The sequence below is a fragment of the Lolium perenne genome, chromosome 7 (assembly GCF_019359855.2).
Source record: "Lolium perenne isolate Kyuss_39 chromosome 7, Kyuss_2.0, whole genome shotgun sequence".
Taxonomy (NCBI): domain Eukaryota; kingdom Viridiplantae; phylum Streptophyta; class Magnoliopsida; order Poales; family Poaceae; genus Lolium; species Lolium perenne.
In genome coordinates, this window is record NC_067250.2 from 326,044,281 (window position 1) to 326,060,404 (window position 16,124).

The 16,124-nt window shown below is 47.0% G+C and overlaps 2 protein-coding genes across 2 annotated transcripts; one reads left to right on the forward strand and one right to left on the reverse strand.

Moving 5' to 3' along the window:
• The first annotated feature begins 4,507 nt into the window (after positions 1–4,507).
• On the forward strand, positions 4,508–11,076 carry LOC127319218 (serine/threonine-protein kinase ATR-like). The gene is made up of 5 exons (XM_051349450.2): positions 4,508–6,901; positions 6,981–7,547; positions 9,401–10,027; positions 10,144–10,338; positions 10,454–11,076. The coding sequence occupies exons 1-5, from the start codon at positions 4,523–4,525 to the stop codon at positions 10,619–10,621; spliced, it is 3,936 nt and encodes a 1,311-aa protein (XP_051205410.1). The 5' UTR covers positions 4,508–4,522; the 3' UTR covers positions 10,622–11,076.
• Positions 11,077–12,380: 1,304 nt separating this feature from the next.
• LOC127319220 (transcription factor bHLH93) lies at positions 12,381–13,815 on the reverse strand. Its single transcript, XM_051349452.2, has 3 exons — positions 13,219–13,815; positions 12,745–13,101; positions 12,381–12,642 (listed from the first exon to the last, which is right to left on the reverse strand). The coding sequence occupies exons 1-3, from the start codon at positions 13,783–13,785 to the stop codon at positions 12,562–12,564; spliced, it is 1,005 nt and encodes a 334-aa protein (XP_051205412.1). The 5' UTR covers positions 13,786–13,815; the 3' UTR covers positions 12,381–12,561.
• Positions 13,816–16,124: the final 2,309 nt, after the last annotated feature.

Consider the following 16,124-nt stretch of genomic DNA (forward strand, 5'->3'; position numbering starts at 1 on the left):
AGATAGAAAAGTGACATATTTATTGTCTTATTGCATGTTCCTTTTGATAATCTCTTGGTGCTCTCTGTTGGTAAACACGTGGTATAGCACTATAATGCATGTTATTTCCTCTTAACACCGACATTATATACCCATATTATGATTCCATGCCAAAGAAATAGGTTTTCCTCCCTTCTCTCGTTTTTTGAAGTGTACATATGTTACACATGCCTCGGAACGAAAACACGCTATCTTTCCTTCTATACGGGTGAGGTAACGAGTAACTTTCTTTTGTTAATGAACTATTAGGTCACCGAAATATGACAACTCAAAAAGAGGCCAAGTTCTGAATAGAGTTGGTTTCGTACCTATATGGGCCAAACACCGTCTTATGGAGAGGCGTATGTTAAAATGCTAGATCATTGTTCATGCCCGGTCCATCCGAAAATGACAATGGATCTAGGGTCTATGTCACCGATCATGCATGACGGTTATCGATGCCTCACGATTGTCTTACCGAGTTTTCCTAGATTCATTGGGGAAAATGACCACGATTGTCTCACCGAGTTTTCCTAGATTCATTGTGGAAAATGACCATGATTGTCACAAAAAATCCGGAGAGAAGACGCCGTGACTGCCATGGGAGGAGCAGAACGGGACGCTCCAACGAAGATGAGGACACCAACACTTCAGGAGAGGTGCGCCACCGTGACGCCAATGACACAACATAAGGTTGAACCTCGTTGCCCGCATGATATGAGGTTGATGCCCTGAACATTGCCAAGGTCTCAGGACCGATGTCCAGACATCCACGAACTACCAACACCACCTTCCGGGACCGCCATCCCGACATCCTCCTGCTCACGCTGGAGTCGCAACGCTGCACGACCCGACAGTCTCCAACCTAAGCTGCAGAGGGCAAACCACACACAGACCACGGCAGATGCAGCAACATCCAGGGCCGCCGCTGCGACATAAAGTCAAATTGCCTTTGCTGAGATGCGTTGACCGAGCTGACAATCTCGCTGCACTAGCGACACAAGATCGTTGCCGAAGCTACATGGACAAGAACTCCGCCCAATGAAGCCGCGTCGACTTGCAAACATCCTCCACACGGAGCCGCCGCCCCGACATCCACCAACTTGACGACAAGAGAAACGCACGCCAATAGTTGAATAAGTCCTCCTAGACGACACCTCCAAGAAGGTCGCAATGTAGTTGACGCTGTCGCCTGCCCGAGAAAGCGGATCTAGGATTTCTCCCGGAGAGGCCAAACCTCGTGTGTAAATGGAGCTCCTCCAACGAGGAAGACGACATCAAAGTGCCGGCACCGACCAAGCCAGTCTTTCGCTCGGTACTCCATCACGCCACCCGAGGGCGCTACAAGCACTGGTGCCCATCGTCGATCTCCACTAAACAACACTTTGTGACGCGCCCAACCGCAACACCTCAAGCTCCAACAGTCGCAGTCACCACAAACCAGCTGGTTTATATGCAAAATGGAGCCAGATCCGATGACCATGGCCATCCACCACTTCACCATGTCGTCAGCCAGCCATCCAAGAGCCGCCGCCCCGGCATCCACCTGCCAAAGCCACAATATAGATCAAAGATATACTAGAAAAGGGGACATATGTATGGACATGATCACATGCTGAGATAGGGTGAGCATTGGATCATGGAAATATAGATCAATGATAGACTAGAAAATGGGACACATGTATGGGCATGATCACATGTACATGGTGGAGATTTAGGAAAGTGCTTTTGGACATTCCCAGGGAAGAGTTTCCAAATATGGATGGAGAAACTCCCTTTGGATTCCGATCGAAGCTGAGCATCTTCTTAAGTCATACACAATAGCCACATATCCACGTACACCGATCGTAACATTTAAACAATGTAATATATAGTAACAAAATTATTTCATGTGTAAAGCATGCTAACATTTGTTTCTATTAACAATAGAGGTGCCATTTTGTTTGTTCCATATCATATGTACTTATATATGCATCCCTTTGTTTGTTGTAATATGAACAATTTGTTAATCAGGAAACATTTTTAATCATGCGGAGTGCCCTTTTTAATCATGAGATTGTCGTATAAGAATTTGTTTTTTTTTGAGTTATAATTAGGGTTTGCAAGGCGCCCGAATAGGAAAGTAGATAATACACATTTTGTATCAGTGGCTAAATATTCACCACAAAACCACTTGGTAGCCACGTAGGAAGAAAAAACACCCCCTCTTCTCTCCTTAATTTTGCTAGACTGTTATGTTAAATCGTCACCCATTATGTTATCGCACATCATGCTAGCCAAGTATACACACCTTCCTAGAGTATCTTCACTCATTATGTTGACATTTTTGAGCCAAGTCGAGCTAGCAGGAGACACACTCGTGATGGATTGCGAGTCTGAGAGTATCTACGGGGCCCTAGGTTTCTTGCGCGGTCATACGAGAAAATCCATATGTTCACCAAGGGTTACAATACCCAACATCGCGTCGCCACCCATGGTATGTTCATGTCGGGATGCTCGAGGCGACGGATGGACATGCGGTGCACTTAGTCCAACAAGATGGGCGATGGCATGCTGGGAGCTTCCCTAAACCAATATCAAGGGTCGATCTTCTCATGAGGAAGCATTGAGGACCCAACAAAGATTAACTCGAGAGCATGCCGGACTTGTTTTGCTAAGATGGATGAAGGGGTGATAGAGGAGTTGACGACAATACTATGAGCCAGAAGGTGGTGTCCAATATGTGGTTATTAATAAAGGGAGTCGACGACAATATACATGTACACGATCAATAACACACACACACTCAAGAAATATCACAACCCTTACTTCATACTGAAATTAATATATGTACATGATGGATGACATGTGGACCCGTATGCATCTCTTATATATATATTTCTTAGGTAGTGTGTATGTGTCCATGCATGGGTTAGTCAACTCCTCCATCAACCATTTTGTAGGGTGCAGAGAGAAATATCAACAATCTATTTAATAATAATATGTGTTCTTCGTGTCAATCTATCACACATATGTGCTTTTAGAGCAAGCTAGAGCGACAGCACGCTGTGTCTGCACTATATGGCCCGCTAACTAGACCTGAGTTCAATCAAATTTGAATAAGAGGCCCGAGAAAACAGCCCCGGTACCTCCAGTGGAAATAAGGTAAAACTGGTGGTTTGGTAGGCTGGAAGTTTGGCATGAAACGATTGGCCACCGATATTTAGGCACGTAAAATACCTAGATTTAGGCGAGAAATGACGGAAATGTGCCGAAAACGCGACGGAAGATGGCGAAATTCACAGTCCAGCGGTTCGCCAATATTTAGGCTGGTTTTCCCTTCCGGTTCACCGGTTTTCCTCGTTTTAGGGAGGATTAAGGTATGGTTTTATTGTTTTGCCTAAGCTAGGCGGGCTGGTCGGCGAACAGAGCAGAGAGAGACTTCTCCTCTTCGTTCTTGTCTTCCACCTCTCGCCTCTTCCCCCAAATTGATCCATCCATGGATTCCGCCGCTCTCAGCGCCTGCCCTCTGCCTGTCGACGCCGTCGCCGTCGCCGTCGCCGTTCCCCTTCTCGAGCGCCGTCTCGTCCCCACTCACCTGCTAGATCCGCCTGATGGCCTTCTGTTTGGGGTTCCAATCTAACTGGAGCCTCCTATCTCCACTTCGATCGGGGCAAAAAGTTGGATTTTTTGTTCGTTTCTTTGTCAGCTGGCCTATTCTGCAAGAGGAGAACTGAGCTGGGGCAGCACACGGCCGGTCAGAGTCGTCCGCGAGCGCCCTCTAGTCGTACCATTCGCGTCCATTTCCCCATTCCGGCGGCAGAGGAGCAGGTAGGCTGCATCTCCTATCTCTCGTCTCCCTCTCCCCTCAATCCTCCTATATATTAACACTAGTCATCTGTCCACACTACCACTGATTCAGTAGACTGTAAAATATCGAACTTGACTGTATTCTGAACCTGAACCATCGCATATTTGACTGTATGTTGATCAAATCCAATGCTACTTTCTCCAGTACCAAGATTTTCTTTCTGTATGCTTGCTGCCATCGGTGAGATTCTGAGGTTGATTTTGTAGCTCACCTTAGCTGCTGTTTGATGTCGTAGCCCACTGAAGGTGTTGCATGATTCAGACACAATTTGCATTTGCAGAGCAGTAGTCACTTAATTAGTAGTCTATGTGATTATTAGTTGATCTTGTGAATCACATGTGCTTGATCTTGTAAGTTTGTGTGTGTTTATTCTTTTTTTTTGGAAAATATTCAACTTGACTTTATTTCTCTAGATTAACTTGGATTTTCTCCCTGGCATCATTTCAAGAATTGAAACCATGTATATTTTTTAAGGAAAAGATCATGTTTTTAATATGCATCAGTTTCATATGGAATTCAGTTCATTTACAAATCTATGTGGCAGCCAAACAAGTATGTAGTATTGGAATCTCAATGTAAATGAAATGAATTCCTAAGTTCATTTCATTTATACAAAATGAATTGAATACCTAGATGTCAAACGAACTCTTATGGATGGTGGACATCATGGGATTGTGGGTACAAGATTCTGCTGCCTTGGCTATTCAAGAGCTACTGAAATTGGCTGGCTGTCAATCTTTACCCAATGAAGATAATGGGAAGGATTCAAGTAGTTGTGAAATGAGCAAAAGGGGCCAGAAGTTGTGGGGACGTTTTTCTAGTTATGTTAAGGAAATAATTGCACCGTGCTTGACATCAAGATTTCATCTTCCTAATGTGAGTGATGCTGCTCTACTCGGCCCAATATACCGTCCAACAATGTCTTTTAGAAGATGGATATATTATTGGATTAGAAAGTTGACATCACACGCAACTGGATCGCGTTATGGTATTTTCAGTGCATGTCGGGGAATTGTTCGGCATGACATGCCAACTGCACTCTATCTTCTACCGTACTTGGTTTTAAATGCTGTTTGCTATGGAACCCCAGAGGCTCGGCAAAGTATCACCGATGAAATTTTGTCTGTTCTCAATGCAGCTGCTTCAGAAAGTAGTGGGGCTACTGTTCATGGTATTACTGGGGGACAGAGTGAGGTTTGTGTTCAGGCGATCTTCACTTTACTTGATAATCTTGGGCAATGGGTTGATGACCTCAAACAGGAAATCGCTCTATCCCAGTCTAGTCATGCCATGGCTGGGAAGCATGCAGGTAAACTGAAAAATGATGGCCAAGATCAATTGCTGGTGCAGTGTAGCAATGTTGCGGAGCTGCTGGCTGCTATACCTAAAGTTACTCTAGCTAAGACATCTTTTAGATGTCAAGCTCATGCTCGTGCTCTAGCATATTTTGAATCTCATGTCCGAGAGATGTCTGGTTCCTCTAATCCAGCTGCAGAGTATAGTGGCACTTTTTCAGATGATGACATCTCTTTTCTCATGGAAATATATGGAGGATTGGATGAGCCCGATGGTCTATTAGGTTTAGCTAATCTGAGGAAATCATCAAGCCTACAAGATCAACTAATCATCAATGAGAAAACTGGAAACTGGGCTGAAGTGCTAACACTATGTGAACATGCTTTGCAAATGGAACCTGATTCTGTCCAGAGACATTGTGATGTTCTCAACTGTTCGCTCAACATGTGCCACCTTCAAGCCATGATTGCACATGTAGATGGTTTGGTGTGCAGAATACCTCAGTATAAGAAAACTTGGTGCATGCAAGGAGTGCAAGCAGCTTGGAGATTAGGGAGATGGGATCTCATGGATGAGTACCTACCTGAGGCAGACAAAGGTCTTGTGTGCAGCAGTTCTGAGAACAGTGCTTCGTTTGACATAGGTCTTGCTAAGATATTCAAGGCAATGATGAACAAAGACCAGTTTATGGTTGCTGAAAAGATTGCCCAGTCCAAGCAAGCATTGCTTGTTCCATTGGCTGCAGCAGGCATGGACTCATACATGCGTGCATATCCCTACATTGTAAAGCTCCACATGCTGTGCGAGTTGGAAGACTTCAACTCGCTGCTGGGAGACGAGTCATTTCTCGATAAATCGTTCAGTGCAGATGATCCAAAATTTCTGAAATTAACAACAGACTGGGATAACCGTCTTAGATGTACACAATCATCTCTGTGGGCAAGGGAGCCTTTGCTTGCTTTCCGGCGGATGGTTTATAATCTGAGTCATATGAATTCTCAAGTTGGGAACTGCTGGCTTCAGTACGCTAAGCTCTGCCGTTCGGCTGGTCACTATGAAACAGCCCACCGTGCAATACTGGAAGCAGACGCATCGGGTGCTCCTAACGTTCACATGGAGAAGGCAAAGCACCTCTGGAATATACGGAAATCTGATAGTGCTATAGCTGAACTTCAGCAAACACTTCTGAACATGCCTGCGGAGGTTTTGGGAAATGTTGTCCTTTCCTCCCTTTGCAGCCTTTCTCTCGCATTGCCAAATGCACCTTTCTCTGCAACACAAGCATCAAAAGAGAACCCAGATGTGTCTAAAACCCTTCTTCTTTATACTAGATGGATCCACAATACAGGGCAAAAACAGAGCGAGGAAATCAGATGTCTCTACAATAGAGTAGCAGAATTGCGGCCAAAATGGGAAAAAGGTTTCTTTTGCATGGCAAAGTTTTTGGATGATTTACTTGTTGATGCTAGGAAACGCCAGGAAGATAAGAAATTCACAGGTGGAGTTGGATCTGTCACTCCTAGCTCTGCTGGCCCTTTAAGTACCCAAGCTCAAGAGAAGCCTTGGTGGGAATTGCTTCCAACAGTCTCACTATGTTATGCAAAAGGACTTCACAAAGGACACAAGAATCTTTTTCAAGCACTACCACGGTTGCTTACTCTTTATTTCGAATTTGGAAACATATACATCAGAGATGACAATTCCTCCAATGGAGGAATGGTAACCGTTCATAATAGGGTAAATTTTGTTTCACATGTAATTTTTCCTCATTATTTTGAATTTTTGTAAAAGATCTGATCATCCCATCTAATTGCAGATGTTAAGCATCATTCGTGGGTCCTCGAAGGATCTACCAACTTATCAGTGGCTGACTGTGCTCTCCCAATTGATATCCCGCATTTGTCATCAGAATGGTGATGTTGTCAAAACTGTCAGATACATTATCACGTGTGTGTTACAGGCATACCCTCAGCAAGCACTTTGGATGATGGCTGCGGTGTCAAAGTCAACAGTTTCTGCAAGACGAGAAGCAGCTACTCATATATTAAACTCAGCAAAGAAGGGCTGTCGGAAGGGGGGCAATGTTGCACTGTTTAATCAGTTTCCTTCTCTAATAGAACATCTGATTAAGCTGTGCTTTCATCCAGGGCAGGCCAAGGCTAAGGCAATAAATATCTCAACTGAGTTCAGTTCCTTGAAAAGAATGATGCCACTGGGAATTATCTTACCTGTCCAGCAGTCTCTAACTGTGACTCTGCCATCGTACGATTCAAATATGTCAGGTCAATCTACTTTTCACCCGTTTTCGGTATCTGAGCATCCTACTATAGCTGGAATAGCGGATGAGGCAGAGATCCTTTCTTCTCTTCAGAAACCAAAGAAGGTATGCACATCCATATATATTTAATACTGCCTTGATAATTACACATGTTTGAGGAGCAGCAGCTGTCTATACATAGTGAAGTTTGTGTAGGAAAGTAGTCCTAGATTCCTTTAGAGCTCGTTTGGTATCTAGGCATTCCTTACAAAATTGTGGAATTCATTTGGCAATTCCAATGATAACCTGTTTGGCTGCCGAGAAATTGTAGCGTCATTTCATTTGACAATTCCTCTGAAATGACGCCATGCGTTAGGTCGATTCCCGTTCTCAACCTGTCTTTTGTGTGGAAATCTCCTCCTGAACAACCGAACAAAAAAGAAACCCCACATCGCCGCCCTGGATCTTGCTGCCCTGCCGTTGACACTCGCCATGGATCCTCCCCAGCTTGCGGGAAGAGGACGTCTAGGAAGGGCAGCGAACGGATCTGCAAGCCACAGGGGTTGTTCCAGTGGCCGGAGCTGCGCCGCCATCGTCGCCGGTGACCTCGAGAGTTGCCATGGACGAGGAAGCTCCTGCTCCTCCCTGCCCCGGACTCACCGGTCCAGCCACCGCCACCGCCCTCGGCCACCTGCAGCCCCAGGGACGGCGACGTCTAGGCTCCTCATTCCGGCCCTGATCTGCAGCACCGGCACACTGCGCAGGATGTGTCGTCCCTGCCGTGCGTCTCCACCACTGGCCTGCCGGAAGGGACGACGACGACGGCGTTGTGCGTTGGTTAGCGAGCCCTGGCCACTCCCTCCTACTGACTGAACCCCCAATCAATTTTTCCCAATCGTAACAAGATACTGAACAATTCCTCAAAAAAAAAAAATACTGAACAGGATAGAAGATGTTCAAGAGGAAGACAGATAGATCACCACTACTGATCAGCTTAGATGTTTACTTCTCCAGTACCAAGATTTTCTTTCTGTATGCTTGCTGCCATCGGTGGGATTCTGAGGTTGATTTTGTAGCTCACCTTAGCTGCTGTTTGATGTCGTAGCCCACTGAAGGTGTTGCATGATTCAGACACAATTTGCATTTGCAGAGCAGTAGTCACTTAATTAGTAGTCTATGTGATTATTAGTTGATCTTGTGAATCACATGTGCTTGATCTTGTAAGTTTGTGTGTGTTTATTCTTTTTCTTTTTTGGAAAATATCCAACTTGACTTTATTTCTCTAGATTAACTTGGATTTTCTCCCTGGCATCATTTCAAGAATTGAGACCATGTATATTTTTGAAGGAAAAGATCATGTTTTTAATTTTCATCAGTTTCATATGGAATTCAGTTCATTTAGAAATCTATGTGGCAGCCAAACAAGTATGTAGTATTGGAATCTCAATGTAAATGAAATGAATTCCTAAGTTCATTTCATTTATACAAAATGAATTGAATACCTAGATGTCAAACGAACTCTTATGAATGATGGACATCATGGGATTGTGGGTGCAAGTCGTTGTTTGGATATTGTGTGGGAGAATGGGAGCTATCCAGGGTCCAGATTGTTTCTTTGCACTCATTTAATCACAGTTTTGCCCGTTTATGATTTGTTTTCATTTTGAAGGGTCAAAACTAGCTAGTCATACTTCACTACTACCTCCGTTTCAAGGAATAAGGCGCACGCGTATTCCAAGACGAACTTTGACCATAAAAATTGAGCAACAAAATCTTGATCATATTATATGTAATTAGTACCGTTGGATTCGTATTGAAAAGAACTTTTTAATGGTACTAATTTCATACAAACAATTTTGATCTATTTGAAGTAATTTTTGGTCAAACAAAAAGCTCGTAAAACGAGGATGCCTTATTCCTTGAAACGGAGGTAGTAGGTTTTAATGGTAACTGACAAGCATGATCATATTGGATGCCAGGTCGTGTTCCTTGGAAGTGATGGAGTCGCTCGCCCCTTTTTATGCAAACCGAAGGATGATCTTAGGAAGGATTCACGTATGATGGAGTTCAATGCCGTGATCAACCGTCTCCTCTCCAAAGTTCCTGAGAGCCGCAGGAGAAAGCTTTATATCAGAACCTTTGCAGTGGTTCCACTTACAGAAGATTGTGGACTAGTAGAATGGGTGCCCAACACGCGTGGTCTTCGGCATATTCTTCAGGACATATACATAACTTGCGGGAAGTACGATAGGATGAAAACAACCTCGCAAATCAAGAGGCTATATGATGAATGCCATGCTAGCAAAATGGCTGAAGACGTGATGCTGAAAACAAAAATTCTTCCACTGTTCCCCCCAGTTTTCCACAAGTGGTTCTTGATGACATTCTCTGAACCAGCTGCATGGTTTCGTGCCAGATTAGCATATGCACATACTGCTGCAGTCTGGTCGATGGTTGGGCACATTGTTGGGCTTGGTGACAGGCACGGCGAAAACATCCTTATTGATGCGACAACCGGGGACTGTGTGCATGTCGATTTCAGCTGCCTGTTTGATAAGGGTTTGCAGCTTGAGAAGCCAGAGGTGGTGCCATTTAGGCTTACGCAGGTAAGCAATAAAACCTTGTCTTGCAGTTTCTTTCTAGCAGCAGCTTATCCAACACACTGAATCTGATTTTTGTTACAAGTATTATTAACATGGGCATGCTAACTTTGCAATTCCAGAACATGATCGACGGCTTGGGCATCACCGGATACGAAGGCGTCTTTCTGAAGGTCTGCGAAATCACTCTGTCGGTTCTCAGGGGTCACAAGGAGGCGCTCATGACCGTCCTCGAGACCTTCATCCATGACCCGCTGGTAGAGTGGACCAAAACCAGCAAATCCAGCGGAGGCGAGGTCCGCAACCCACAGGCACAGGTATTGCCGACATCGCACATTCGCACCGATGCCACTGCTATATGTACATACTTGTGCACTGGTAAACAAACCATGTCGCTCTCCTGACCCTGCCTCTCGCTTCGAATGATTGCAGAGGGCCATCGCGAACATCACGGCTAGGCTCCAGGGAGTCGTGGTGGGCGTCAATGCCGCCCCCTCGCTGCCGCTCTCCGTGGAAGGCCAGGCGCGCCGCCTGATCGCCGAGGCGGTCTCCCACAAAAACCTTGGCAAGATGTACATCTGGTGGATGCCCTGGTTCTAACACTCTAACAGGTCCCCCCCCCCCCCCCCCCCCTCACCCCTGCACACGCTGCTAATGTATGTATTCTCCCTGACCTTGGATGAAATGGAGGTAGATAGGTTTAAAAGGCAGCTAGCAGCATTTTGTCACTGGCCCTTTAGCTGCCTTTGCTCCTGTTACTACCTGCCACTGTTAGTGTTAGGCTGTTAGCTACTGGACATACTCCTCCTTGCGAGACATTTTGGGGTCTTAATATTGCAAAAAAGTTTCACCATTGTCATGGTATTTGGAGCGATTATTTCGGGTTTGGTGACATTTGACAGGTAACACGTGCATGTATTTCTCTGCTGGGGTCATGGCCTGTTGATGGGCACTACCAATGCAGCCATGCCACCAACTGAAGAGATCCAAAGCGGTCGTCATGGCGTCAAACTGCCAGCCGCATCTCTGGCTGCGGAATATCATGGGCAAAGCCCCATCCATGCCGTTGCATACAGTTGCATTCTCTTCTTATTTCTGAAATACGTACTAGTATATTTTAATATTGGGAATCTGGCATTGTCATCATTTTACTTATGTTCTGATGAAAGGTTTGATGTTCTTGCTCTTGTGAAGAAGAACTGGGACGCTGGACGGAACAAGAGTACAAACTCTGGAGTTAAGATTGGCCGACTTTCTGCATGAGTCTGAAGAGAAGAGCCAAAGAGAGCTTTTCTGTTAAAAAAAGGTGGCAGTTGATGGCACTCTGCAAAAAGTGCCTCCTCTAGGGCATTTAGAAAACTATCCATGATAGCTGACCGCCGCTAGGGCATTACAGAATTCAGATCATTGTTTAGGGCACTAGAAATTGAGAGTGGCATTAGTAGCTGAAGAAGAGCCAAATGAAACTTATTTTTTGACCGACTTCCTGCACGAACATGGAGAGCCAAACAAAACCTGTGTGTACAAAAGAAGTGGCAGTTGGTGGTGCTCTGCAAAAAGTGTTTCCTCTTCTAGGGCATTACAAAACCATGATAGCTGACCCTTGGCGCATAACAAAATTCAGAACCATTTTTTTTTTGTAAGGGCACATTAGAAATCTTGGGGGTGGATGAAGGATGAATAAAACTGGGCAGACGGCAGGTTGGCAGGCTGCAAACCGACACGATCTTTGTCTGCTCGGCCGGTCTACTAGATAGATTAGGGGTCAATGGTGGGTAGCTCCAGCTCGAGAGTTATGCTTAACTAATCGGCGGTCCCAGCCCTCGTTGTGGGAAGAAGGCCAGAAGATACGACAAAGAGGCAGTGATCCGCTTAGGTGGTGAATCTTTTTTGCTCATCTCACACATAATTGACAATAACTTGCCTTCTCTATCAAACACGTCTGGTGTCCCAATCTACCTGTCATCCATGTCTTCATCAGTGAAAAAAAAGGTGTGTTTATGATTGAGTATCAGTTGATGCTAACTATACATACATGTCTTGATCATCGTCACCAGTGAAGATGTGCTTATTTTTTTACAGGATGATTGAGTATCAGTTGGTGCTAACCATACATACATGTCTTGATCATCGGCACCGGTGAAGATTTGAGGCAATGTGCAAAGAAAGGGATGTTTGCTGTGAGAACTGGTAGTGTATTTTTACATGATCCAGCACCAGTTGGTGTCCAGCACAACACGAGCATTGACTTGAAATTGAGATGCACGATGCTTTCGCTTTCTCTGGACCGATAGGGCAGGAGATGCAGCAACATGGCTCGTAAAGGAAAAGTACAGCAAAGGCGATGGATAATCAATCATTCATCAGAAAGGCGCCGATCTTTGTTAACAGGAGAGGAAGAGAGTCTTGATCACGGCGACATTGTTATGATTTGCTAAAAAGGTCGAGCCTTTATCGCTACTGCTGCTGCTACCAGTGCTAACCCTACTGCTACTTTATTATCATCATTGTTCCTGCTGCTGCTTAAACTGCATCTTGGTCTACAAGCAGCCGCCTCCGTAGCCGGCGTTCTTGAAGAGCTGCTGCTTGATGGCGTCGGCGCTGAGCATGTCCCTCTGCATCTGCAACCAAAAAACCAATCGGAATTTGGTGAACTGATTCATTCTTGGACAGCTGAAGAAGAATGCACGGCCATGGCGGCTGCTGAATTTACTGTGGAGTACCTCGGAGCAGGCGGCGTGCATGGCGAAGTCGCTGAAGCAGCTGACGACGCACTGCTGGATGTCGAGTCCCAGCACGTCGAGGGTGTTCACCGTCGACAGCAGCAGCCCCGGCTTGGCGGCGCAGTAGATCTCCACCCGGGTGTCTTGGCCGTCTTCCTTGCGCTCCACCTCGAACTTGGGCGTGTTCCTGGCCAGCATCTCGCTCGGGTTCAGCTCCCGGAACACACTCAGCAGCGCCGGCGCCGGCGCCTCCCCCTCCGGCTGCTGCTCCTCCAGCTCCTCCTGCAGCCGCCGGATCCGCTCCAGCAGCTCCTTCATGTAGTCGATCGTGTCCCCCAGGATCGACGTCCTGTCCATCTGCTCCAAATCCACACCAAGAACAGGTTCAGATTTCTCAACGATGCTCTAGTTCTTGCCCCCGCTGTGCAAGATTGATGGATTGCTGAACAAAAAAAAGGAATGCGCTTTCAGTACCTTGCTGATCTTGGGCACGACGGAGCGGAGCATGGAGAGGCGGTCGTTGAGGCGCTTGCGGCGGCGGCGCTCGGCCATGAGGTTCTTGGACGGCATGCCCTCGACCCGCTTCTTCCTGGACGCGGGGGCCGCCGCCGCCGGCATCCCGAACCCGTCCGCCGCCGCCGCCAGCAGCCCGGGCTCCACCTTGCAGGCGCCGAGCCCGCTGTCCGCCGCCTTGGACTCCAGCGCGTCGAGGAACCCCATCTCGCCGCCGCCGTACCCGACGGCATTGAAGGGGACGACGCCGCCGCCGTAGACCTCGCTGAGGCAGTCGAAGCCCGGCCCCGGCGCTTGCTGATGCTGCTGCTGCTGGTGGTGCGGAGCGTGGTCGTAGGAGGCAGTGAAGGTCGGCAGGACGCTGACGGTGGCCTGGTGCCGCTCCTGGAAGCAGTCAGCCATGGCGGCTCCCCCGCCGCAGGCCGGGGAGAAGAAGTCCCCCATGGCATTGCACTCCCCCCACGCGCCGGCCTGGTCCCTCCTCACGGAGAAGAGCTCCTCCAAGAATGCCTGCTCATCCAGCTCCATTCCTTCCTCCTCCAAGCTTTCTTGCTTAATAATGGCTTGGGAGAGAGAAGTTGTGTGTCTGGTCCGTCTCTGAGAGATAGTAGTAGAGAGAGATGGGAGGGGAAGAAGGTGGTGCTGTCAATGGTGAGGGAGAATCAGGTATCAGGGGGATTAATATATGGGAGGAAGGGGGGGACAATTATTCCCTGTAATGAATGGTGAACAGTGGTGTTAAGGTAGGTTTTGTGGTTCCATTAGGGAGTGCATGCATGCAGCCTAGGGATGTGATTGGATTGGAAAGGAATCATGCCTTTCCACACTTCTCATCCATCTGCCTTGATCTTTGTTTAATCCTCTAGGGCCTTGCTCACTGTCAATCACACAATTCAGGTCTTGTAGTGTTGTGACCTGTGAGCTAGTGGTACTACTTGGGTAGTGATGAAAAAGGATAACAGTGATAGGGTTCAGGGAATCAGGGCGTGCATAGTCCCCATTGCTCTTCTCGTGTGTAATGAGAAGCGATTACGCGCGCGGCTGTGGGGAATAGGCAGAAAGGGTGACAGGAGATTGAGAGATATGATGTCTCTGTTGGACATAAAGGCAGGCTAATCATGTCGTCGGAGAAAAACATGCACCAGGTGCTGTGTGTGTGTGTTTTATTCCTGAAAGAATGCAAGGCAAGACTCATGTGAACATGCAGAGACCTCATGAATCATGATGAAACGATCCCAAGATTTGCTTCTCCATGGTTCGCAGCTCATAAACGGCATGGCCCATTTGTGATACAAAACATTTTCGTTTTGGTTTATTTACATTGGTTCACGGATACAAATTCGGCTATGCCTTCCGCTTGTCCTCTTGGTTACGGGTCAGACCTAACGGCAAAACTCTTTTTTGATTAAAAAAAAAAATATTACAAGGTTAAGTTACACAGTGCAAATGAAAAAGAAAGGATACTAAATAAAAAAAGAACTAGATAGCTCTATCTAGGGTTTGCAGCGGATGCGTCACCTCCTTGGTCAGGTCGACGAGCTCTGGCTCTTGCCACGAGTAAGGCCAATACGGGTCTGTTGGTGGCGCCGAAGGGACCAGTGCAGATGCGGCCCACTAGTCCCATGGTGACGCTGCGGGTGGGGCTGGTGCAGAAGGAGTTTGCGCACAAGGGGCTCAACGTTGTGGAGTCCCCGACGGCGTGGCAGGACGTCTGTGCGCGAGCTCGGACTCCTGTAGAGGCGGAGATGGCCAGCCTCGTCCATATGGTGCGCATACGTGTTGCCCTGTTGCCATGCGGAAGTCGGGGGACACGCGCGGGGCTTGCGACGCATCCGTGCTGACGCATTCCGAGAATAAATATGGGCTACGATTGGATCGGTGAGCATGCCTCGATCCGTTTACATCGGCCCACCAGAAGAATTTTAGTGTCTTTCTATCTTCACGGAGCAAAACAAACCATCTCGATATGTTTGCGCCGTGCCGCTGGAGAAATGGCCCTGAAAAGGTTGGTGCACAAGCCATGGCTGACGAAACTTCTGAAAAAGATTGTATCCTGGAGACGTCAATCTAGCACCGTCACTTACTTTAGTAACATGCCATGCGTGCGTGCAGGGTTCAAGGTAGCAAATGTGATCGTTACCGATGTGATTCTTGGATGAGCTTAGTGGAGGTAGGAGTCACCGGGAAAGATCCAAAACTATCTTTCTGGGATGGTTATCGCAGGACGCAGACTTTCACTCCCTTGGAAAGGGGCTCAGCGCACTTCGTGAGCATCCTCCCTGAACTTGAAGTGAAATATAAAACCGGTGCTGTGGGATAAAGTTGGTGACGATGAGTTTGCAGAGATGTCAATCCGGCCGTGGCACTTAGGTTAACATGCCACGTATGCAGGGTGGCCAAGGTGCTAACAAATGTTTTTACCAGCGTGATTCTTGGATGGTGTTAGTGGGAGGTAGGAGTCGCCGGGAAAGGTCCAAAACCGTCTTTCTGGGACGGTCATTGCATTGCAGGGGCACAGACTTTGATCCCCTTGAAAAGGGGCTCTGCTCAGCAAGCAGCTTGATGACACTCTCTCCCTAAACTTGACCTTATAAAATTATGCTAGTTGGAGTAATATAAAGTTGCTCCTCATTGTCAGTCCTAGTCTACTAGACTAGTACTCCATTTTATCAGTGACCACACCGGTTAGTAAAAAAAATTGCTGATAGCAGCGGCGGTAGAGCTGTTGCCAAGTTGGATCTTATGCGGGTGAGCTGAGGCTGTGCTCCCTCTGATCTCCAACGGGGACGTAAATGGACGCTGAGTGACTGTTTCAAGGGAGTACTAGTCTAGTAGAAAGCCCGGGCCGAAATGCGTCTGGTACCACC